The 23,803-nt window shown below is 43.4% G+C and overlaps 4 protein-coding genes across 5 annotated transcripts in view; 2 read left to right on the plus strand and 2 right to left on the minus strand.

The window, feature by feature from the left end:
- eml5 (EMAP like 5) overlaps positions 1-9,759 on the plus strand; it is a 49,550-nt gene extending 39,791 nt beyond the window's left edge. For both annotated transcript variants that reach the window (XM_086149584.1, XM_086149593.1), the window contains 11 exons: positions 1,810-1,983; positions 2,067-2,275; positions 2,523-2,680; positions 6,141-6,255; positions 6,357-6,545; positions 6,659-6,831; positions 8,004-8,166; positions 8,250-8,353; positions 8,427-8,580; positions 8,994-9,094; positions 9,183-9,759. In XM_086149584.1, the coding sequence (XP_086005710.1) occupies positions 1,810-1,983; positions 2,067-2,275; positions 2,523-2,680; positions 6,141-6,255; positions 6,357-6,545; positions 6,659-6,831; positions 8,004-8,166; positions 8,250-8,353; positions 8,427-8,580; positions 8,994-9,094; positions 9,183-9,219 (1,577 nt within the window). In that variant the 3' untranslated portion in view covers positions 9,220-9,759. The remainder of the gene's footprint in view (positions 1-1,809; positions 1,984-2,066; positions 2,276-2,522; positions 2,681-6,140; positions 6,256-6,356; positions 6,546-6,658; positions 6,832-8,003; positions 8,167-8,249; positions 8,354-8,426; positions 8,581-8,993; positions 9,095-9,182) is intronic.
- Positions 9,760-14,280: 4,521 nt separating this feature from the next.
- isca2 (iron-sulfur cluster assembly 2) lies at positions 14,281-17,285 on the minus strand. Its single transcript, XM_086149632.1, has 4 exons — positions 17,168-17,285; positions 16,818-16,995; positions 15,536-15,651; positions 14,281-14,942 (listed from the first exon to the last, which is right to left on the minus strand). The coding sequence occupies exons 1-4, from the start codon at positions 17,227-17,229 to the stop codon at positions 14,768-14,770; spliced, it is 531 nt and encodes a 176-aa protein (XP_086005758.1). The 5' UTR covers positions 17,230-17,285; the 3' UTR covers positions 14,281-14,767.
- A 336-nt stretch (positions 17,286-17,621) lies between these two features.
- LOC147237478 (NPC intracellular cholesterol transporter 2-like) lies at positions 17,622-20,700 on the plus strand. The gene is made up of 5 exons (XM_086149606.1): positions 17,622-17,742; positions 17,981-18,074; positions 19,418-19,525; positions 19,615-19,787; positions 20,155-20,700. The coding sequence occupies exons 2-5, from the start codon at positions 17,993-17,995 to the stop codon at positions 20,239-20,241; spliced, it is 450 nt and encodes a 149-aa protein (XP_086005732.1). The 5' UTR covers positions 17,622-17,742; positions 17,981-17,992; the 3' UTR covers positions 20,242-20,700.
- A 155-nt stretch (positions 20,701-20,855) lies between these two features.
- On the minus strand, positions 20,856-23,714 carry gskip (gsk3b interacting protein). The gene is made up of 3 exons (XM_086149620.1): positions 23,468-23,714; positions 21,893-22,138; positions 20,856-21,810 (listed from the first exon to the last, which is right to left on the minus strand). Exons 2-3 carry the CDS (start codon positions 22,133-22,135, stop codon positions 21,652-21,654), a joined length of 402 nt encoding a protein of 133 aa, XP_086005746.1. The 5' UTR covers positions 22,136-22,138; positions 23,468-23,714; the 3' UTR covers positions 20,856-21,651.
- Positions 23,715-23,803: the final 89 nt, after the last annotated feature.

Raw genomic sequence — 23,803 nt, forward strand, 5'->3', positions numbered from 1 at the left:
CTAAAGTAGTGGAGATGCATTCTCTGGAGTGACGAATCGTGCCTCTCCATCTGGCAATCTGATGGACGAGTCTGGGTTTGGCGGTTGCCAGAAGAACCGTACTTGTCTGACTTTATTGTACCAAGTGTGACGTTTATGTGGAGTGAGGATTATGGCGTGGGGTTGTTTTTCAGGAGCTGGGCTTGGCCCCTTAGTTCCAGTCAAAGGAACTCTGAAAGTTTCAGCATACCAAAACATTTTGGACAATTCCATGCTCCCAACTTTGTGGTAACAGTTTGGAGCGGGCCCTTTCCTTTTCCAACATGACTGTGCACCCATGTACAAAGCAAAGAGCCTGGTGTGGATGAAGTTGACTGGCCTGCACAGAGTCCTCAACCAAATAGAACACCCTTGGGATGAATTAGAACGGAGACTGAGAGCCAGGCCATCTTGTCCAACATCAGTGTGTGACCTCACAAATGCGCTTCCTGAAGAATGGTCAAAAATTCCCATAATCACACTCCTGAACTTTGTAGACAGCCTTCCCAGAAGAGTTGAAGCAGTAATAGCTGCAAAAGAGTGGACTGATGTCATATTGAACCCTGTGAATTCAGAATGGGACGTCACTTAAATTCACATGCGAGTCAAGGCACATGAGCGAATACTTTTGGCCACATAGTATATCTTTGATTGTTTGTGTATATAGGTTGACTGGGAAGGTAGGGAGGGAGAGAGGGAAAGAGGGAGAGAGAGAGAGAGAGAGGTATATGTAACTGTACATAACTGAGAGGAAACTGTAACATTCCTGGTTTGATTACTGCACTCTTCCAATCCTGTTGAAGTGTTGTTGAGCAAGACTTTGAACCCCACACCGCTCCCCTGGCGCTGTCAATGCTGCTAAGTGGCAGTCAACTGCTCATGGTTTATTCATGAGTGGTTAAATGCAGAGAAATAATTTCCCACAATAATTTCCCACAAGGGATTAATAAAATAATAATAATAATAATATTAATAATAAAAATATTATAAAACAAATTAGCCTTAATGTTATACTTACCTCTTAGAGTAAATATTTATTATATTGAAATTTCACTGGATTGTTTGAGTTTCTTTCATATGAGTTTTCACATCAAACAAATATAGACAAAGACACATGGAGTAAAGCCGTTCTTTATTTATTCATATTTTTCTTATAAATAATTTAATTCATTCAAAAAATTAACACCTCTCTGGAAGGGTGAAAATAAATGAGTAAGATCAATGTGGTAATGCCTAATTTGCAACAAATTGTTTTTTGGATTCATTTTTGTTTAATCAAACTTCATCTTTCAATACTGGCAATATTCTATATTCCATGAAATATACTTTGGGGGGGCCACTGGTTATTTAACTTTTTCTGGAGTTTTTTTAATCACATATGTCGTTATGGAAAGCAGCATGGTGGTGCAGTGGTTAGGCCTCACAGGTCCCCTGGTTCGATACCGACAAGGGAACCTCTCTATGTTAAGTTTGCATGTTCTCCCTGTGTCTGCGTGGGTTTCCTTTGGGTTTTTCCGTTCTCCTCCCACAGTCCAAAAACATGCAGCAGGTTGATTGGGGAAAAAAATTGGGAAAACTGTCCCAAATGAGTGAGTGAATGTCTGTCTGTATATGTGGACTTGGGACTGATTGGCGACCAGTTCAAGGTGTACCCCGCCTCTTGCCCGATGGCCCCAGCATTTACCACAACCCTGAGCGCAGGATAAGTGTCAGACGATGGATTATGGAAACAATAAATGAAGTTTGTTCATATAATGGAAAATAATTTCAGGCAAATTCTCTCATCTTCAGCCACTTCTCCATCCATTCATGTGTGGGATGCCATGACCAAGCAGACGCTGTCAGTGATGCGCTGTTTCCACTCGGGTGGGGTTTGCTCCGTCAGCTTCAGTGCCACAGGGAAACTCCTGCTGTCGGTTGGCCTGGACTCTGAGCACACCGTCACCATCTGGAAGTGGCAGGAAGGTACAAGCTGTTCCCACAAGATTTCTAAAAATAAAAAAATTATCTTCTTCTAACCCTATTCCACTATCCGCTGCATTTCTCAGGTGCCAAAGTGGCTAGCCGGATGGGTCACACCCAGAGGATCTTTGTGGCAGAGTTCCGACCGGACTCAGACACACACTTTGTGTCAGTTGGAATAAAACATGTGCGATTCTGGACGTTAGCTGGTCGAGCTTTGCTCAACAAGAAAGGAGTCCTGACTTCCATAGAGGACGCCAGAATGCAGACCATGCTATCTGTGGCTTTTGGAGCAGTAAGTGCCTCCTAAAGGATCTACATGCAATCGCATTGCTCAGTGATTCTGTAGATGCCACTGTTTGTCAAATCTTTCAACGATTGGTGATGCTGCTGCTGATTCTCTAGCCATTTATCTCATTCCTTTGATCTGCTAATGTGTAAACCGCTACTGATACCACATAAACTGCTTGAATGGGCTGTTGAGTTGTTCTTGCATTGCTCCTGTAGGCCAGTAGATTAGTGCAACTTTGTTTTCTTTTCAGAATAACTTGACATTTACAGGTACCATAAGTGGAGATGTCTGTGTGTGGAAGGAACACATTTTAGTAAGAATAGTGGCCAAGGCTCACACAGGCCCTGTGTTTACCATGTACACCACACTGAGAGACGGCCTCATCGTCACCGGGGGCAAGGAGAGACCGTAAGTGCTGCTCTGATCCCTTCCTGCACTGCGCCATTGACTTGATTATGTAAATGAATGCTGGAATTTAATTTTGTTTAACTTCAGTTGTCCTTATTCCTCACAGCAAATGTGAAATGGCACAAATCGCAAAAACACAATTGGAAAAAAAAATGGTCAAAATCAGGATGGGTGATCCAATAAAAGTATAATTCAATATTTAATATATACAGTAGGAAGCTACTAACTGAGGCTGATTTGTATCCTGGGGTTTTGAAAAATCTATGAACCATCCAACCGTTCATCTTTTACTACTTTTCCGGGATCGGGACGCGGGGGCAATAGCTGGAGCAGAGAGGCCCAGATCTCCCTTTCCACAGCCACTTGGTTCAGCTCCTCTGGGAGGATCCCGAGGCATTGCCAGGCCAGCCTAGAGACACAGTCTCTCCAGCGTGTCCTGGGTTTTTTCTCCGGGGCCTCTTCCCAGTTGAACATGCCCGGAACTCCTCACCAGGGAGCATCCCAACCAGATGCCTGAGCCACTTAATCTGACTCCTCTCCACCAGGAGGAGCAGAGACACCACTCTTAGCCCCTCCCGGATGGCCGAGCTCCTCAACTTATCTCTGAGAGCCCGGACACCCTAAGGGGAAAGCTCACTTCAGCCACTTGGAGCCGCAATCTTGTTCTTTTGGTCATAAGCTGTGGGTCATGAGGGAAGTAATGTTGATCAACCGGTAAATTGAGAGCTTTGCCTTTTTCAGCTCAACTCCTTCTTCACCAGGACAGACTGGTACAGAGTCTGCATGACTACTGACATTCATTCGCCTGTTAATCTCCTGTTCTATCCTTCCCTCATCGAGATACTGGAATTCTCCAATTTGGGCAGGACCTCCTCCCAGACCTGGAGGGAACACCCCATCAATTTACGGCTATGAACCATGGTCTTGCATTCGGAGGTGCTGATCCTCATCTAGACCACTTCACATTCAGCTGGGATCATGGCCCGATGAAGCCAACACATCATTCACAAAAAGCAGAGCCCCAATCCTGCGGTCACCAAACCAGATCCCCTCAACACCCTGGCTGCGCTCAGAAATTCTGTCCATAAAAGTTATTAACAGAATCTGTAACAAAGGACAGCACTGTTGAAGTCCAACCCTCATTGGAAATTAATTCAACTTAGAACCGGTGATGCGGACCATGGTAAGGTGCCGATCACATAAGGACTAAACAGCCTGTATTTCAGGGTTGGGTACCTCATACTCCAGAGACACGGTCAAATGCCTTCTACAGGTCCACAAAACACATGTAGACTGGTTTGGGGAAATTCCCATGTGCCCTCAAGGACCCTGCCCAGGGTGTAGCGCTGGTCCACTGTTCCACGGCTAAGTCGAAAACTACATTGCTCTGGATCCAAGGTCAACAACCCTTCAGACCCGCCTCTCCTGTACCCCTGAGAAGACTTTTCCAGGGAGACTGAGGAGTACGATTTCCCAGTAGTTGGAGCACACTCTCTGATCCCCCTTTTTAAAGAGGGGGATCACCACCCCAGTCTGCCAATCCAGTGGTACTGTACCCGCCTTCCACTCAATGCTGTAGGTGTATGTCAGCCAGGAAAGCCCCACAATATCCAGAGCCTTAAGGAACCCAGGGCAGATCTCCTCCACCCCCCAGGGCCTTGCTGTCAAGGAGCTTTCTGACTACCTCGGCAACTTCAGCCCCAGAGATAGGAGATTCCGACCCCAGAGTCCCCCGTCTCCACTTTGTCATTGGGCGGTGTGTAGTCAGGATTGAGGAGACCTTGGAGGCATCCTCTCCACCTATCCACAACATCCTGAGTCGGGGTCAGCAGCCCACCAAATCCACTGTACACAGTGTTGATGGCCTGCTGCTTCCCTATCCTGTGCCACCAAATAGCGGACCAGAATCTCCTTGGTGCGTTCCAAAAGTCATTCCCCATGGCCTCACCAAACTCCTCCCACACCCAAGTTTTTGCCTTGCCTTTGCCTGCCAGTACCTATCAGTTGCCTCCAGAGTACCCCTGGCCAGAAAGGCGCGGAAGGACTCCTTAGTTTGATAGTGTCCCTCACAACTGGGGTCAACCACTAGGTTCGGGGGTTACCGCCTCGACCAGCACCGACCACCTTACAGGCCACGGCTCCAGTCTGCTACCTTGGCAATGGAGGCACAGATCATGCCCCACTCTGATTTAATGTTCTCTGCCTCCCATGGGACATGATTAAAGTTCTGAGTTAAAAGTTTTTTCTGACAAGGGACCCTACCAGATGTTCCCAACAGACCCTCACAATGTGTTTGGGTCTGCTAGGTCTGACCGGCGTCCTTCCCCGCCATCGAAGCCAGCTCACCACCAATTGGTGATCAGTTGACAGCTCTGACCTTCTCTTCACCTGAGTGTCCAGAACATGTTGCCTCAAGTCCGATGATACGACCACAAAGTCAATGCGGCCTAAGGTGTGCTGGTACCACACCTTTATGTCTGAACATGGTGTTTGTTATGGATAATCCATGACAAGCACAGGAGTCCAATTACAAAACACTGCTCGGGTTTAGATCGGGGAGACCATTCCTCCCGATCACGCCTATACAGGTCTCGGTGTGACTGCACACATGAGAGTTGAAGCCGCCCAGTAAGACGAGGCAGTCCCTGACAGGGTTGCTCTCTAGCAGACCCTCAAGGGACCCCAAAAGGAGTGGGTAGTCTGAACTGCTGTTGGGTGCATAGGCACACACAACAGTCAGAACTTGTCCCCCAACCTGAAAATGGAGGCTACCCTCCTGTCCACCGGGCAATCAATGCCCATACCTGCCTGCTACCTCACACCAAGGGCAACTCTAGAGTGGAAAAGAGCCCTATTGAGAGGCTTGGCTCCAGAGCCGTGAGCCGTGAGTCGAGGTGAGTCCGACTATGTCTAGCCGGAACCCCCCCCAGCCTCTTGCTCTAGCTCAGGCTCCTTCCCTGCCAGAGAGGTAATGTTCCATGTTCCTAGAGCCAGCCTCTGCAGCTGTGGATTGGACTGCCAAGGTGTCCCTCGCTCCGGCCACCACCTCACTTCATATGGGTAGTGAGCCCAAGGGAAGGGGGACCCACGTTGCTCTTTTGGGCTGAGTCTGGCCTGGCCCCATGGGTGCAGGCACGGCCACCAGGCGCTCGCCATTGAGCCCCGTCACTGGACCTGGCTCTGAGGGGGGCCCCGGTGACCCCCATCTGGTCAAGGGAAAGCCAGGTCCATTTGTCTTTTTCATCATTTGGGGTCTTCTTGTGCCACGCTTTGTCTTGTCCCCCACCCAGGATCTGTTTACTTTGGGTGACCCTAATAAGGCTATAGAGCCCCTGACACCATACGTCCTGGGGATCTCTGGGACATGCAAACCCCTCCACCATGATAAGGTGGCGGCTCGAGGAGGGGCCTTTTACTGTATTTCTACATCGAAATGAAATGCCTTACATTTCCCCCGCAGGTCAAAGGAAGGAGGAGCACTGAAGCTTTGGGATCAGGAGCTGAAACGCTGTCGAGCCTTTCGGTTAGAGACCGGGCAGATCATAGACTGTGTTCGTTCTGTTTGTAGAGGAAAGGTAGGTTCTCGGGTAAAAAAAAAAAAAAAGATAACTTGATAAAATTCTTTCCACCTATTTCACATGTTCCCCTCTGATAAATTTCTTCTTTTCCCCATCAGGGTAAAATTCTTGTGGGAACCAGGAATGCAGAAATCATAGAAGTTGGGGAGAAGAATGCTGCATGCAACATCTTGGTGAATGGCCACATGGAGGGGCCTATATGGGGCTTAGGCACTCATCCGTCCAGGGATGTGTTTCTCTCTGCTGCCGAGGACGGGACCGTTCGGCTCTGGGACATTCCAGAAAAGGTCAGCCCTTTTTAAGTTCACCTATTAGCCCCCTCAGCATTTATTTCTAAAGCGTGTTAGATATTGATTTCTAACAATTACTTTGGCTTTACAAACGACTTGTCCGAAAGCAGAAGATGCTGAATAAGGTGAATCTGGGCCACCCAGCACACACCATCAGCTACAGTCCTGAGGGAGACATGGTCGCCATCGGCATGAAGAATGGAGAATTCATCATCCTGCTTGTTGCCTCTCTGAAAATCTGGGGCAAGAAAAGGGACCGGCGCTCCCCTATCCAGGATATTCGGTGATAATACTTTGGTTACATACTCTTGAACTGGTTTAAAGAGCTTTAGTAGGCTATGTGGCTTTATTTTCCCATTTTCACACCAAAGAGGAAACCGGCCTATCATTTTTTTATGCGGACTTCATTTCCTTTTTTTCTTTATATTAAGAACCTGAAATACAGTAAAATGGTCCCAGCCAATGAGTCTATTTGTGTTGTAACTTCACCCTCATCACTATGAAAAAAGGCACACATCAGGCCAACTAGGCTTTACAATGTTGACAATTTGATTATATAGATATTTATCTTCATAGATATAATTTCAGATTAATTTATTTAATTAATTATGTGAGTATTGAAGTAAGGAAAATTCATTAATCTTCCTTACTTCTCTCGCAAAGATTACCTACAATTTACATTCTTGATTAATTGTTGGGTTAATTTAAAATACTCGACTGGGAAAATGTCCAAGAAAAAAAAAAAAAAAAGAACATTTTCCCCCAGAAAGAGAAGACAGCTTCATAGCAGCGATACAATTGAAAAGATGTAGGATATTAGTCACTAGAAGCCAAAAAACAAACATCAGAAAGACTGATGACAGGCATTACAATTACTGGACAAGAGCATTTAGTTTTTTTCAAAAAGTGAGCAGGTCGTCACATCCACATTTAACATGTTCTAGGGTTAGTCTTTAGGTTCTTGATGACACATGTGGCAGTCAGCAAAGCAGAGAACTCTGGAGCTTACATAAATAAATGTGTGTGTGCGTGACTCCTACCCCCAAGCACACAATCACACACAGTGATATTCAAATATTAGCATGCAGGAAGAAAAAAAGACCCAGTTCTAGCAGGGAAGTTTGGTTATTTGCACACAATCTGAAAGCACAGATAGGTACGTGAGATTTTTAGTGTTTGGTATTGCATTTTTTGGCCACAAGAGGATTAGTTGTGAAAACAGCAGCAGGTAAGAAATATTCACTCACCAATTTTTCAAGGGTTTTTTTTTTTTTTTGACTGGAAGGAAGCACCTGATTGGTAAGGAATGTTTCTTTTTTTAACCTCTAGTTTGCTCTCATACCCCATTTTCTATTTTGTAAAGCATTCACATGTTTACTAGTTTGAGCTTCCCACCTTGATTAAATATTTACAGCGTGTTTCAGGGTAGGGTTTCTCTGCATTTCTCTCTACCAGGTTCAGTCCAAATTCTCGTTACTTGGCCGTCGGCTCAACTGAGAGCACCGTTGACTTCTATGACCTGACGCTCGGCCCGCAGCTGAACCGCATCAACTGCTGCCGGGAAATCCCCAGCTTCGTAATGCAGATGGACTTTTCTGCCGACAGCGCTTACATCCAGGTACAGATGGTGTCAAATCTCATCACGTGCGTCCCAGACATAGGCAGCCGCCTTCCCCTAATAACCCCGATGCCTTTCAACAGATCTCCACAGGGGCTTACAAGCGACTTGTGTACGAGGTGCCATCTGGGAAGCAGGTCAGCGAGCAGTCCCACATCGACAGGATAACCTGGTCGACGTGGACGAGGTTGGTCACTGTGTAGTGAACGGTGTGTTGGAGAGAAAATCTTGAAATGCTGAGTCCCGGTCTCTGTGCCCAGTGTCCTCGGAGATGAGGTTGTAGGGATCTGGTCCCGCAACGCCGACAAAGCAGATGTCACTTGCGCCTGTGTGTCCCACTCTGGCCTAAACATTGTCACAGGAGACGACTTTGGGATGGTAAAGCTGTTTGACTTTCCATGCCCAGAGAAGTTTGTAAGTATAACCGCCTTCTATCCCTCTTTCCACCTGTTACCGTTCCTGTGTTTTTCAATGAGTTACAACAGTAAAAGTTTGTGTGATTAAAAATACTAAAAAGTAAAAAAAAAAACACTGTCCTTAATCATCAGCAGAGCCTTAAAATCCAGTGTGTGAAGAACTTAGTAACATTAGCATCACCAAGTGGTCATTAATTAACCTTGCGTGTTGTCCTGGAACTTGGATATAAATTATATAGTTGTAAGTCGTCAAAATAAAAACATCAATATTGTGATACAAAGATGCTATTCAACAGACATTTCTTTTTTCCCGCCTTATTTTGAAAAAATAAAAGATTCACCGCCCTGACATAGTGCAGTCTGTTTGCCATTAGGTGATACATTTGTATGTTTTATTCATTTTAATTCCAGGCCAAACATCAACGGTTTTTGGGTCATTCTGCTCACCTGACCAATGTCCGGTTCACACCAGGAGACCATTTTGTTGTAAGCGCCGGTGGAGATGACAGAAGGTGAGATTGATACTCAAAATAATGATATTTGACCTAGTTTGGAATCTGGTTTCAAACCAGTGAATGATTTCTGCAATGTACTTTCCAGCCTCTTTGTGTGGAGGTGTGTCCATGCCACCCACTGAAGATCGCATCCAGGTCAGAGTCAAATCTTGCCGCTCAGTGTGTTTCCCCGAAGGAGGAAGACGAGGAGGGCGACTTGTAAATGGGGATACTCTAGACTTACTGCCTCAAAATTCGGTGCACGCACGTGTGCGAGACTCATTTTGACCACAGCATCAGGCGGGAAGCGTTTAACCCTGTACTAACATCCACATCACAGAGAAAATAAAAACAAGCATTGGAATATAAACTCATGTCATTTCAGCAACGGAGTGCTCATGTCCCGCATGGCAGTGAAGCAAACTGGTCAGCCTTTGAACTTGTGCTACTGATGCCATTTTCCTTTAAAACATGTAGCGAACTGAATTAGCCTTAATCTGTGTGTTAGAACAAGGGGTTTGGAAGGATTTTCTTATGTTTGTTTTACTTTTTGGATCATGTGGTCATTTGTATGTTCTATTTTTACTGGTGATTCCAAATCCTGTGGCCTTCCTCCTGAATGTAACATCCACCGTTAAGTTCTGGATGTCAGCATGCCAAAGCATACTATGCACTGTACTCCCGACCTGATCACTGTGTTACCCCAACACTTCATATATGGTTTGTTTACGTGGTTGTGTTGTTGGCGGCTGACTCCTGAGCCCCACCCCACCCCGACACCCATCCGTCCTTCCCGCTCAGCTCATGACATGTTAAAGTGTGCAGATGTGTTTGAGATTAACTGCATGCATGGCTTACCGAAAGACAATCCGTCTTAACCAAAACTTCTCAGAAAAGAAAAAAGAATAGTAAATTAATGTTTCAATGGACTCTTGCATTTATTTTCGTCACTTTCCAATGTCGCCTATTACTGTTGCATTTTCATGGGTTTCAAGGGTGTGAGTTTTTCAAACGGTTCAGGTTTTGTGTAATCAGATATATTAAATGCAACGTTTTATCAGACAGAAATACGAGAAGCGCCGACTATCTTGCTTCTTGTACTAAGACTTACTTCAAAACCGTATCTTGCTGCATATTTTGATTTACATTACACCAGTGTAAATATCATTTGTAGATATTCTTTTTATATATTTTGTGAAATGTTTCCTAGAGAAAATAAACTTTAATAATAAAAAAAGACAACCTTAAGCTGTGGATCTAAGTTTTGACTGTGTAATGTTCACTGAGAGAAATTTTACCAATGAAATAAAACTATTGGTGCTCAAACGAAATCGTCAATATACACTTTCTGGCTGTCTGTTTTTTTTTAATACAAGGATTCTTTTTTAAGAGAATGAAGTTTCCCCCAAGAAAAACATTGTTTGGTCAGTGAAGAACAAATTGAATTATGTTCAGAAAAAAATTGCAAAATTCTCTCTGTAATTCTTAATGAACACTTCATCTGCTTCAATCATCAGTGACAGTAACATGTAGGTTAGAATTGTGATTTTCAGGAAATGTATTTTGACCTTCTAAAAACACCAATTTAACAAAAAAAAAATCTTTACTGTTAAGGGAAATAATGGAATTTAGTCTAGGGATAGTGGGGAAAAAAGGGATTTTTTTATCACAGATAATTTGATGCAAATTTTCCAGTTAGTATTCCGTACACATTCTTATGAATATGTATTAATTTACTTTTAAGTAAATATACTTGGTTTCCATGAAGTTATGACCGAAAATGTACAGCATTATGCTGCATCTGCCTGCAGGCCTGCTTTTGACCACCAGGAGGACATGGTGAACAGCTGAAACAAAGTGAGGGGTACATGTAGTTACTGTTCATGCCTTGTTTATCAGATCAGTTTTGTTTAATTCCTGGAGGTATGTAAGGTATTTTTGGCAATGCTTAAAAACGTATTTTAAACCACTGCCTACATGAGCTGCCACCTTACCGTGGAGGAGGGGTTCGCGTGTTCCAATGATCCTGGGAATTATGTGTCGGGGGCTTTACGCCCCTGGAGGGGTGACACAAGGTAGACAGGTCCCAGGCGAGGGACCAGACAAAGCACGGCTCAGAAGACCTCCATGAAGAAGAAAAACATTGGATCCAGTCTTCCCTTGCCTGGACGTGGGTCACAGGAATCTTATCCTGGAGCCAGGCCAGGGAACTGGGCTTGATGGTGAGCGCCTGGTGACCGGGCCTTCACTCATGGGGCTCGGCCGGGCACAGCCCAAAGGACTGACATTGGTCCCTCTTCCCCACAGGAAGGGCCAAGGGGGTCGGTTGCGGTGCGAGCCGAGCCATGGCCGGAGCAGGGGACCTTAGCAGTCCGATCCTCTTCGGCAGTAGCTGGCTCTTGGGACATGAAATGTCACCTCTCTGACGGGGAAGGAGTCCGAGCTGGCGGGGGAGGCTGAGAGATTCTGACTAGATATAGTCTGACTCACCTCGATGCACGGTGTAGCGTCTGGAACCAGGCCTCTCACGAGGGGCTGGACTTTGCGCCTGGTGAGGGGCGCCAGGTAGGCGTGGGGATATTGATTGCCCTCGACTCGGCTCCCGTACATTGGGGTTCAACATGGCGGATGAGAGGGTAGCCTCCATCCACCTGCAGGTGGGGGGACGGGTTCTGACTGATGTCGGGGGCTATGCAGTTCAGTTACCCACCCCTCTTAGAGTCCCAAGAAGGGCTGCTCAAGAGCACTCCTACCGGGGACTCCCTCGTCCTACTGGGAGAAGTCAATGCTCACATGGGCAATGACAGTGCAACCTGGAAGGGCGTGATTAAGAGGAATCAGAACCCGAGTGGTGTTTTGTTGTTGGACTGCTGTGCTCATCACAGATGGTCCATAACAAACAGCGTATTCAGGCATAAAGGTGTCCATATGTGCACTTGGTACCAACATACCTCAGGCCACAGTTCTTTGATCGACCTTCTGGTCATGTCATCGGACTTGCGGCGGCATGTCCTGGACACTCAGTTAAAGAGAGGGGCGCCCATTTTTCGAGGTGGCAGAACGGAGCTGCGGCCGTAAGGTGGTCGGTGCTGGTGAACCCCAGTAGTGAGGGATGCCGTCAAACTGAAGAAGGAGTCCTATCCGGCCTTTCTGGCCTATAGGGCTCCAGTGGTACCTGACAGGTACCTGCAGGCCAAGTAGCATGCGGCTTTGGTGGTTGCCGGATGTTGGGGACAGTGCCGCTGGACTGGCAGACTGGGTGATGATCCCCCTTTTTAAAAAGGGGGATCGAAGGGTGTGCTCAACTACAGGGGGATCACACTTCTCAGCCTCCCTAGTAAGGTCCATTCAGTGGTACTGGAGAAGAGGGCCCACCAGGTCGTTGAACCTCGGATCAAGGAGGATCAGTGTGTTTTTTGTCCTGATAGTGGAACAGTGAACCAGCGCTATACCCTTGGCAGGGTCCTCAAGGGGGCATGGGAGTATGTCCAACCAGTCTACATGTGTTTTGTGGACCTGAATAAGGCATTCGACCGTGTCCCGCGGGAAATCCTGCGAGGGGTGCTCCGGGAGTATGGGGTATCGAACCCTGTTATACGGGGTGATCTGTCGGTGTATGATCGCTGTCGGAGCTTGGTCCGCATTGCCAGTTGTAAGTTGGACCTGTTTCCGGTGAGAGTTGGACTCCACCAAGGCTGCCCTTTGTCACCAATTCTATTCATAACTTTTATGGACAGAATTTCTAGGCACAACCAGGGTGTCAAGGGGATCCGGTTTGGTGGCCGCCGGGTCGAGTCTTTGCTTTTTGCAGATGATATGGTTCTGATGGCTTCATCAGGCCATGAGCTCCGGCTCTAATTGGAACGGTTCGCAGCCAAGTGTGAAGCGACCGGGATGAGGATCAGCACCTCCAAATGCGAGACCATGGTGCTTATCCGGAAATGGGTGGAACGCCCACCCGGGGTTGGGGAAAAGGTCCAAGTTGAGGAGTTCATGTATCTCGGGGTCTTGTTCACAAGTGAGGGGAGGATGGAATGGGAGATCGACAGGCAGATCGCTGCAGCGTCTGCAGTGTTGCAGACTCGATACGCGGTGAAGAGGGAGCTGAGCCAGAAGGCAAAGCTCCAAATTTACCAGTCAATCTACGTTCCCACCCTCACCTATGGTCACGGGCTGTGGGTAGTGACCGAAACAGATCACAGATATGAGTGGCCGAAATGAGTTTTCTCTGCAGGGTGGCCAGACTTCCCTTAGAGATAGGGGAAATGCCTTTGTCACAGCGGCGTAATAGATATGTCAAAAAAGTAAAATAGATATGAATAGAAATATAAATAGACAGAAGACAAGATAGCAAGACACCCACGAATAAATAGACAGCAGACAACAACAATAACAACAGCAACAACATCAGGAATAACAATGGACAATATCAAGGAACAGTGAAGGTGAAAAATACACAACCTGAACTAATCGACAATATAAATAGTGTGACAAAAATAAATGGCAATAAATAAAATTAACAAAAATAGGCAGGATGTGTGCGGGCTGGGACAAACAAGGATAAGCAAGACAGCAGAGTTAGGGCATGATGTGAACGGGAATGAATGAATGGGAATCTGGGCAGGATGCCTCCTGGACGCCTCCCAGGGTAGGTGTTCAAGCCATGTCCACCTGGGAGGAGACCATGGGGAAGACCCCGGACACACTGGACGGACTATGTCTGGAGGCTGGCCTGGGAACGCCTTGGAGTCCCCCCAGAAGAACCGGACCATGTGGCGAGGGAGAGGGAGGTCTGGGCCTCACTGCTCCGGCTGTGGCCCCCGCAACCCAACTCTGGATAAGCGGGGGAAGATGGATGGATGGACCACAATGGCCCAATATCTAGGATGAATATTTGGACAAATGAAATACAAAAAAAAGGGGACTTCTTATCAACTTGTCAACTTTATAATCTGAGGAAATTGTCAACTCCTACAGAGTGTTTTTTGACTTTTTTTTTTGTTCAATAAACCACAGGCATTCTCAGCTGATGGGCAAACAATTCTACTTTGATAATTGAATAATGTTCTTTCAAATTCTAAAGATTTGGCTCCTTTTTTAACCCCTGCTTTATTTCATGGAGAATATTATGAGATCATTCACCACTCACTTTTGACCCAAGCTATTAGACATGTAATATGGTGAAAAAAACAAGATAGAGGATGTTAAACTATCTTTATTTTATGTCCCATAAATAAAGTCTTTATTATTTTCAGCCTTAACTGCATATATACATTCTTTACATACAAAAGAAAGTCCAAACATTGATTAACATCATCATCAGAAAACTTAACTGATCCTTTGTTCTGTTTAAATCCTCCTCATATAGCAGCAACTGACCCACCTCAAAAATCTCTGGTGTTAAAAACAACAACAAACTCCTGTACCAGTGATTCAGTTCAAATGTTGCACTTACGAAACAGTTGAAAAAGTGTGTATTTCTGAGCCTTATTACATATGGGAATGAGCTAAAGAAGACTAAAATAATCTATTATATGCCAAGAGTCAAGACTGTTATTTCCCACAGACAGATCTGTCTTTGTGGTAGGATTTGCAAGTATGATAATATGATTTTGTGATTTTTTTTTTTTCCCATTTTACTAATGTAACACATATACATGAAACTGTGGTGTAAAAGTAACACAAGCAGGGTCACAGTTTGACGGAGAAGGAGCTCCCACAGGAGCAGCCATGGTCGGCTTGGGGATTTTTAAGCACTAGAAAGGTGGAGCGGATCAGTTCTTGGTTGAAATCCACGGTGGCTCCTTTCAAGAACTCCAGGCTGTCCTGGTCCACAAGGACACCGACACCGTCCTGCTGAAAAACTCTGAAGGCCAAGAGGAACAGATGCAGGTTGACAGGATTTAATATGTGTACAATAATGTAAATGGCATAACAGTAACTTTAAGCATCAATTAAAAAAGAGAGGCCAATGATGATGTCCGTGTGCCAAAAACAACTCATACTGAGACACTGTTGTGATGAAGTTCCCTTCACACAAGTGGCTTCTACAATCATAGAAGAGGAACCTCCATCTAAACCAGAGGGGAAGTCTACAACCTTTCATTGCTGTGAATACTGTTTGCACACAGAAAAAGGAGAAGGTATGACTTTGCTGCACGTGAGAATGCATACATTTTCAAACGTTTCAATCATCTACCACATGTATTTAACAGCCTCTAAAGACAGAAAGTGCTTCAAAACTGTAGAAGTAAAGGACATGAATTTGGACATTGCGGCGCCTCCTATCAGTTTGAGTTTAAAGCTATGTCTACAAAGAGTTATGCACTGAAGACTTAGAAGGAAATGACCAATGGCCAGAAAACTAAACAATAGTGAATCCATCAATCCATCCATTTATCCATCTGGCCATAACTACTGGCCCCTTGGAAAAGGGAACAAATGAACAAGTGTATTCACCTGTCATCCTCATTCATGGTATTAACAACAGAGAACTTATACTGGAACCCAGAGCAGCCGCCTCCCTCAACATGTATCCTCAAGTACTCGCCCTTCTCCATGATCTCTCCAAGTCTCTGGGTGAAAATCAGGAGACATAGAAACACACATGTACAATGAGTGACTAGGACAGTAAACACTATGTTATTGGCGCTTTGGTTTGATTAATGTAAATCCATAAGAACGAGTCACAGTCAAAGAATTTCTTGAAGTTACCGTTGATTTAAGAACTTCACAGAACTTAGGTTACGACAGTTTACATTTGGTCTATCTGAACAAAAGAACTTAGCTTACAGGTGGAATATACAGGTGACCATAAAAGGAACTACATTAAAGGACTTTCTGACAGTATGTTCCTGACAAATTGATGATAAAGGTAACAAAATCTTACTAGTGTAAGATTGACAAGGTAAGTTAAAATCAAGTATTTTAGTTACTTTAGTTAAAAGGCAATTAATGATCTTTACACCGTTCACCATTTGCACATTCATTTTGCTAAATATAATGTTAAAATGTTTCGTGTTCAAATATTTTCAGAGCTTTCAATGTATTCGTGTTCAAATTTTTACAGCAAGGTTAGATATCTGTTTAAATAGTTCAGTAGATCTACCATTGTAACTTTCACCTTGGTCCAGGACGCTCTCCTGAGCTCAGTGAACAGGAAGTAAGATTGTTATAGTGAAACTATGGCTGTGTGGACATTAAATTTAAGTGTTGCTGAAGAAATCCTTCTACCCTCCTGGTTTGTTGAGCACATTGCAACTTATTGCACAGTGTTCATTTTTTACTGTCAAGTACAGGTAAAATTCGATGGAACAAATAAAGCCATAAAATGATGGCTTGAAAAGATGGCTGGGATGTGCCATCAGAGAAGGACTTACTGAGTCAACAATGACTGGTGCATAAATACAATGATCCAGTGTCTTCTTCAGAGGCAAGGACAGACAAAAGCAAGTTAACAGTGCTATGAAAGTAATGTATGAAAGAGATGAATGCTTTAATTTAAACAAGTCCATCCTAATGAAATATTCACTGGATTTGTTTGTATAGAAAGTGTTCAATGTGTCCTGTGGGCTGGTAGTTGCTGAAATTCTAATCTGATTTATAGGACTGGAAATGGGCCAATCGTAAATAAAAACACTATCAGTGAGGAGATAATCGCTGTAGAGAACTCTGAAAAAGAGACAGATCATTTCACTGACAGCATGAAGTGTCACTCTTGAGTCAAAAGACATATGCTGACCTTTACACACGACTCAGTCAGGTGAACCATCGCCTCCGATGAATCGGACACTCCTGCCTCCTGTTGGACTGGAGCGCTGCTGAAACCCCGAATTCCTGCGATATAATGACTCTGAGGGTTTGGAGGAGGCCGGGAAACTACCTGGCTCATGTAGCTGTTGTTCAGAAGAGCAGACGCTCTGCAAAACAATGACACAACTTCAGGATGACATGTTGTGACGACATAGGAACGAGAACTACACTGTATTTACTCTATGCTCCGTCGTAGATTGACATCCAATAATTCAGCTTTAATCATTCAAGGGAAAGAACTATCACTTGTGATGTCCGCAATATACACAAAAACTTTACCTTGTGAGGCTCAATATTTTTGTTTTTGACGCAGTTATCATCGCTCTTCTTACGAGTGACATCTTCCGTAACGATTCACAGGAAGTCCCGCCCAAAAAAAACCTATAAACAGCAGACAGGATAGCCATTGGTCAGACCTCTTGCCAGTTAAAAAGGGATACGCCGAGTTCTATTCATAGCTATCACTGATTTGCTGGATCACCTGCCAATCATAGACTGAGTCTGAGTCTGAGGGTAGTTGACATGGGAATTACCATTACCCTTATTTTGCCTTTCAGGCTCAAACTTCGTCTTTTTATGCTGCCCTAACCTTATTCCAACGCCTAATTGTCACGTTGAGATTTCATTAAGGCATAGCTGGATCTGTATGGCGTTTTACACCAAGGTTTATTTTTTTTTGCGGCGAACAGCTACGTCACTGACTATGTGTCCAATCAGATCTACTTCCGGGCGAGGCGTCATGAACTTATAAATAGGCGTTTCCTAAATCTCGTGATAGAAGGAAATAAATTGTGCCGGACTTCCCTCATTCTTCGAATATCCATTTGAGAAACAGGCCGCTGCTGTCATCAGTAGTAAGTCACACGCTGTACTTTTCGTGTTTCTCCTTCCCACTCCTCAAATTTTCCTGCGGAAATATGCTAGACGAACACGGGCCATGTGATAGTTGTTTACCGCGATGTCGGGCACAAGTGAAATGTCAGACTTTAATATCATTTATTTTTTCAAAAACAAAGTCACATGGTCCTACACTTATTCAACCAGGAGTTTACTCTTTTCTCACTCATCTCTTGGTATCTTTATTTTTTTAAGGTCGAGAGAAACATGGATGTACGAGTCAGAGTCTTCGTCCTGCTGTGTCTGATGGGATACACCTGTGCGGAGCCAGTGAAGTACATTGATTGTGGTAGGTTGTTTCAACGGCTCAGACTTACCTTGTGGTGGCATTAATAATGTGCTTTGAATCCACCAACTCTTTAAATTATTCAAAGTTTAATAAGGGAGACCAATGGAGATTTTTTTTTTTGAAGACGCATCTAGACTGGATGAGGTCACGATTCTCTAAAATGCAGTTCAATATCTGACGCTTTGTCTGGTTTATGGGGAAAAATGCAGCAAAGAAAGTATTCCCTGTCTTCACTGACAGACCTCATGTTCTGATCAGGACCTGGCAACTAGACAGGTCAAAACTTCCCCCCAGTGGTTTGCAATCAGGAAAAGGTCTGATCTGGTCTTCATGTGGGAAAGAGTGGAATATTGCATTTTCTTTAAGGTTATGGAATTCTGACATATTTTGATGCCAGTAGGATTTTCAAAAACATGTCTGTATGCACTCGCAGTATGGTAGTCTAAATGATTTTCCAGTAAAGGCTGAACTGTAAGGTACAAAGAGTTGGGAGGTGGGGAAGAAATGCTGATGAAGGAATGTTTGTACAAGGAAAGATTTGTCACACTCGCTCTTGTCAGGCGACTTTCAGTGAGTAATTGTGATAACCATAGTTACGAATAGTCAGGAGAAAAACCGCCTGAGAATCACACATTGACTCCATGTGTTGAGACAGTGGTATGCTTAATGCCTTGTTGTTGGAAAGTAATTAATCTCATGAAACACACTTTACATTTCAAGTTATTTATTTTATTAATCCTTGTCTGTCAAGTTGTGAAATTGATCTTACCTGCCAGGAATGCAATGACATCAGCGTGACATCAAAGACAGTCTGTTTGTATGATCATTTGAAAGAGGCTGCAAATGAGCTGACCTCATTTTGCTCCCCTTATATTACATCACTACAACAAAAGCAGGCAGACTGATTTAATTAATTTTCTTTCCACAAAATTTGGTTGAAGAGAATCTGCAAAGTAATTCGGCCCGCTTGATCGATTCATTTTATTAACCCACCTACTTCCAAACAAGTGATGTTTTCCGATTTTAGCATGGCATGTCTATCTGGCTTTTTAATGCTTAATACTATAAGGAACTGCATACTTGTGGCCGTGAGGAAAAACTGTTTGCGTATACGGAGAGACTCGAGGCTGAAATCTGCTCTCTTCAATGATCAAACATTCTTTACCTGGAAAAACTGAAAGAAGTCTGAAACCGAAGTGTATTTTCCGAGGGAAATTGAGCCTAAAGATTGTAGTACAGGTGTATAATTTACAAAATTGAGTGGAGATATAATTTTATCTTTACATGCAACTGTAATCATGTGTTTCGAGCTATATGATTAACGTTCCCATGTTTAACTGCAGGCTCATCTACTGGCAAAGTTAACATTGTGGACATTAACCCTTGTGTCAGTCAGCCTTGCCAGCTACACAAAGGACAGGCGTACAGTGTCAATGTGACATTTAACAGTGGTGAGTGGTCTTGATTAGTTTTTCGCAATCGCCTCCTTCCAGTAAAGACAAGTGTCTTGATCTCATGGTCACATTTTCCCCTACTTTAGTTGTGGAGAGCCAGACAAGCAAGGCAGTGGTCCATGGAGTTATTGCTGGAGTCCCTATTCCCTTCCCCATCCCCATTGAAGATGGCTGCAAGTCTGGAATTCAATGCCCCATCCAGAAGCAGGCCGGCTATCACTATGTTACTGCTCTGCCAGTGAAGGCTGAGTATCCTGCGGTAAGGAGCCCACAGCACTGTGATAAACCTGACCTTTTTTTTTATTTTTTTTATTGAAAACCTGCCCTAAAATTCAATTTCCGGAAGCAACATGGTCATTTGAATATAAAGCGCATTTGTAAAAAAAGACCATGATCATATATGTTGTGTGGCCAAAATAGAGATACAACGGTTTTAAAGTCAAATTAAGGTAGATGCATTCAAGATGCTTCTTTTTGATCTCTTTAGTGCATGCTGTACTCTTAATTTTTGAGATGGTTTCTTTATAGATTTCAGCTACCAAAAAGAAATGGCCAGTTTTTGGCAAGCTGATAAAACCCTTTGTGCGCCTCAGGTTTCAGTGCCCTGTTCTCTTCTGCTTTTCTAGATCAAGCTTGTTGTGGAGTGGGAATTGAGAGACGACAACAACAAAGACTTGTTCTGCATAAAGTTTCCAGTTCAGATTGTGAACTAAGCAATCTAAAGTTTCCGGTTTAGATTGTGAACTAAGCAATATACTGTGCTTCTTGACCGGTGGTTTTTTTTCTTTTTTTTTTTTTTAAAAAGGGATTCAGCAGTAAAACTTAAGAATGCAAATGATTACAACTAAAGATCTTGTTTTATTCATTCATGAAATTGATTTTAAGATGTCTTTCCCTTTGCAAGCCTATACTGCGCATCCATTTCTAATACAGCTGATTTGGACTTAGTTCCGGTGACCTAACCCTAACATAATAGCTGTGGATGTGAAAATGCTGCTTTCCTAAAATGACATCTCTGACTTGAACCACATTCCTCTAGTGTGCATATTGGCTGCCGTGTAGTCAAATGCTTAAAAGCTGGACATTTTTCTGTCACAACTTTTGTAATTTCTTACTGATCTTGTGCTATCAATGGACTAAAAACTGTAAAATTAAATAAATCTGTGTGAGTGTGACTAGGGTATTTTTCAAATGAAATCTTGCCCACCCACCCTGACATCCACTCTCAAAAAAAAGACAAAAATAACTTACTTATGAACACTCTGGAGAAGTTTCTAGATAGCGTGGCCCATTGTTACAAGATGAGGCTAAATAATAAAGGAGAACACAGAATTGTTGAAGTTTATTTGTCTGGGTAACGGCTGGCAAATCCCAATAGCTGAAAATGGTACAAGTTGTAGAAGCAGGAGTCATTACCAGGGGTCACATTGTGCCAACTGCAATTATTTAACATGCATTGCATTATTAAGTGTTTGGGACTATTTCTCCACAATGAGCTAGATTTCAACCTTAAAGCAAAGCACTGTGCAATACATTGGACAATTATCTCAGACAACTGGCAATGATATGCGGTTTCTCATTTATCTGTGTAAAACAACAAACCTATATGACCTTTTCATAGAAAATAGTTTGTACTTTCCTAACCAGACCTCACTTAAGGCAGAGTATATATGGAATAATGGGAACAAGTTAAAATCAGGCCCCCCTAGGTTGCTGAATATTAAGTACTCGGGTATATTTTAAACAATGTTAGTCACCAAGACTAAACTTCAGCGAATGACTGGAAACTGGGTCAATATCTTTGTTCTCTGATTGTCCTTTTAGAACAGAGATTAAGTATTCTTGTGCAGTTACAAATGTAACATAAGGTTAAATCTTTCCACAGTTTGGTCAATGCAATGTTGCAAAAAGGCCTGACAATCAAATCCCTCAGTCAAAGCTAGACAGGAAGTCATTCAAAGATCTGACACTTGGAGTAAAGCAAAGTTGAGAGGGCAGAGTACCCCTTATTTTAAGTTGGTAGGCATGTGGGAATTAAATAAGCTATAATATTTGACTCGTCTTTATTATTGGCTCATATTTTAAAAGCACACCGTATCAACCCTTGCAGCATTTATTCCTTTTCATTGTCCATTCTGCTTCAGTCTTTCAAGCCTCTGGAGCAGGGCGTTCCCAAAGGCTTCTCTGTAACCTGGACTCAGTGTGTCCAGAAGGGAGTAAACCGTCTCATGGTACTGGGTGCTCAAATCCTCATCCACTTGATCAAAGCCATAACCAGCCACCTGTTTGGGCACAAAAACAGTTACTTAAAACTGTGGTTTACAGCTAGGTATGAGGGGGAGGTGGGTTGCTCTGGTTGTTTACCCTCAGTCCCGCTTCAGTGAGCTCCAGGCAATAGCGGTTACCCTCTCTTGTCTCCACGTTTATGTAGGCCACATCCAATGCACTATTCAGTCTTTGTGACATATGCATTTCAGCCACGGCAAAGAGTACATCATTGACAACAGCTTCCGCCTCCAGTCTCATGTCCTTAACGTCACCAAGCTCAACACATTCTTCATCAAATGTAGAGACAATTGAGTCCTCGGGCTGGCAGTCTATCTCCATCACCTATGACAAATAATGGAAAAAATAACTATCTGGTGGAGAAAATGAGTGTAATCCACAGGTTGTCAATCTATTAAGTTCCCAGTGCTGAAAACAAACTTTCCACAGTGCGCCATTATCCACTGGTTTTAAGGCACTTTTAGCTGCTTTACTACTCATTTTACTTCATTTTGATTTTTGAAACTCATTTCATGGCCTCAGGGGATTTTTACTCCCTTTAGAGCTCAAAATCAAGTCTATGCCTTCCATTTAGCAATATGTACATCTGTCCAACAGTCAGCAGCATAGTAATGTTATCAAAATTCCAATTAACTTTATTGTACTTTAATAATCCCTTGTGAGAAATTCCTCTGCATTTAGCCCATCATGGATGAATCATGAGCAGTTGGTAGCCATCTAGTGGCACCAGGGGTTCATTGTCTTGCTCGACAACACTTTGACACACTAGAAGGGGCTGGGAAATTAAGCGTGAATGTTCTGTTCCGAGGACGATCGCTCTTCCTGAGCCAAGCGGCCCCCAATACTGAGCTTAATCTTAAGTCTTTGCTACATAACACATGAATCTGAAGAAACCAATTGACATGATGTGTCATTCTTTAGTGAAGTAAATGTTTATGCCTACATTCTTATTTTAAAAAAAGAACAGAGAAAATACTTTTAAGCAATTAGAGTCACTGTATAACACCAAATAGTTCATGTTAAAAAATGTAATCATGCAAATATTTAAAAGGCACATTAAATTGTGATACTTTTTACTGGATGAATCACAAATGTAGCACGAATCTGAAGTACTTTGTTGATTGTAGAATTTTATTAGTAAAACCTTTAAAAAATGACTTTTACAACTATTATGATATATTCTATAGTGTAAATCAAATATTAAACTGAATGCAGAAAATGGGGATACTTTAATTCTGAGACAGCAGTAGGTACGGGACAACTTCCTGTTTCAGTACCAAACGATATAATTCATAATTAGGAGACTAAAATAATTGATTTCATGGATATATTCTATAGCCAGCCACGTAAGCCAGCAAGCCTCTAGCCAATACCTACTTCGTATTAACATTATTCAGGATAACTCATGCTAACTAATTCTAAAGTCACAGCATTAAATATGTGATGTATGTTGAATTTTATGAGGTACGTCCAAACACTTGGTTCATTCTAGCAGGGGGCGCTCTGAGAAGGCCGGAATTTTAACGGTAATTTAACATAAACGAAAGAAATCACATGCTTGTCGTCATAGATTTAAGGCCGACATTCGGGCGTTCGGTTTGTTTGTTATGGAATAAAGACTTAGTTTGTATTTTGACAAACTATTTTTCTCACCTGCTTGCTGTTTGTGTTCTTCCGTTAACCGAAAAGTGGGTTCCCGGGAGGAAGCGTTAGCGTCAACTAAGTGTTAACTATTAAGTATCTAGTTTATGGACGGCCAGGAACTCGTCAAATGCAGACAAAAAGAGTCGTGTTTTGAGCTGCTTCCATTTGACACTGAATAAATACGACAAAAAAAAACAAAAAACATGGAGCTAGTAACTGCGCCGCGCACTACACAGCGCCGCCATATTATGACGTCATTGTACAACCCCGGCGTGTGAAGAACATCTACTGCTGGGTCAGGGCGAAGGGAGGCGCTTATATTAATATTCATTAGAAGCGCTAGAT

The sequence above is a fragment of the Fistularia commersonii genome, chromosome 1 (genome assembly GCF_037954325.1).
Source record: "Fistularia commersonii isolate RoL2024-O1a breed Wild chromosome 1, RoL_Fcom_v1.0, whole genome shotgun sequence".
Taxonomy (NCBI): Eukaryota; Metazoa; Chordata; class Actinopteri; order Syngnathiformes; family Fistulariidae; genus Fistularia; species Fistularia commersonii.

Coding starts and splice junctions, on each gene's coding strand:
- isca2 (XM_086149632.1), bottom strand. CDS start 17,229: ATGTCACTCGTAAGAAGAGCGATGATAACTGCGTCAAAAACAAAAATA. Junction 16,996..17,167: donor AAAATATTGAGCCTCACAAG/GTAAAGTTTTTG, acceptor ATTGTTTTGCAG/AGCGTCTGCTCTTCTGAACA. Junction 15,652..16,817: donor TGACTGAGTCGTGTGTAAAG/GTCAGCATATGT, acceptor ATTTTCACCCAG/AGACTTGGAGAGATCATGGA.
- LOC147237478 (XM_086149606.1), top strand. CDS start 17,993: ATGGATGTACGAGTCAGAGTCTTCGTCCTGCTGTGTCTGATGGGATAC. Junction 19,526..19,614: donor CAATGTGACATTTAACAGTG/GTGAGTGGTCTT, acceptor CCCCTACTTTAG/TTGTGGAGAGCCAGACAAGC. Junction 19,788..20,154: donor TGAAGGCTGAGTATCCTGCG/GTAAGGAGCCCA, acceptor CTGCTTTTCTAG/ATCAAGCTTGTTGTGGAGTG.
- gskip (XM_086149620.1), bottom strand. CDS start 22,135: ATGGAGATAGACTGCCAGCCCGAGGACTCAATTGTCTCTACATTTGAT. Junction 21,811..21,892: donor TCACTGAAGCGGGACTGAGG/GTAAACAACCAG, acceptor GTGCCCAAACAG/GTGGCTGGTTATGGCTTTGA.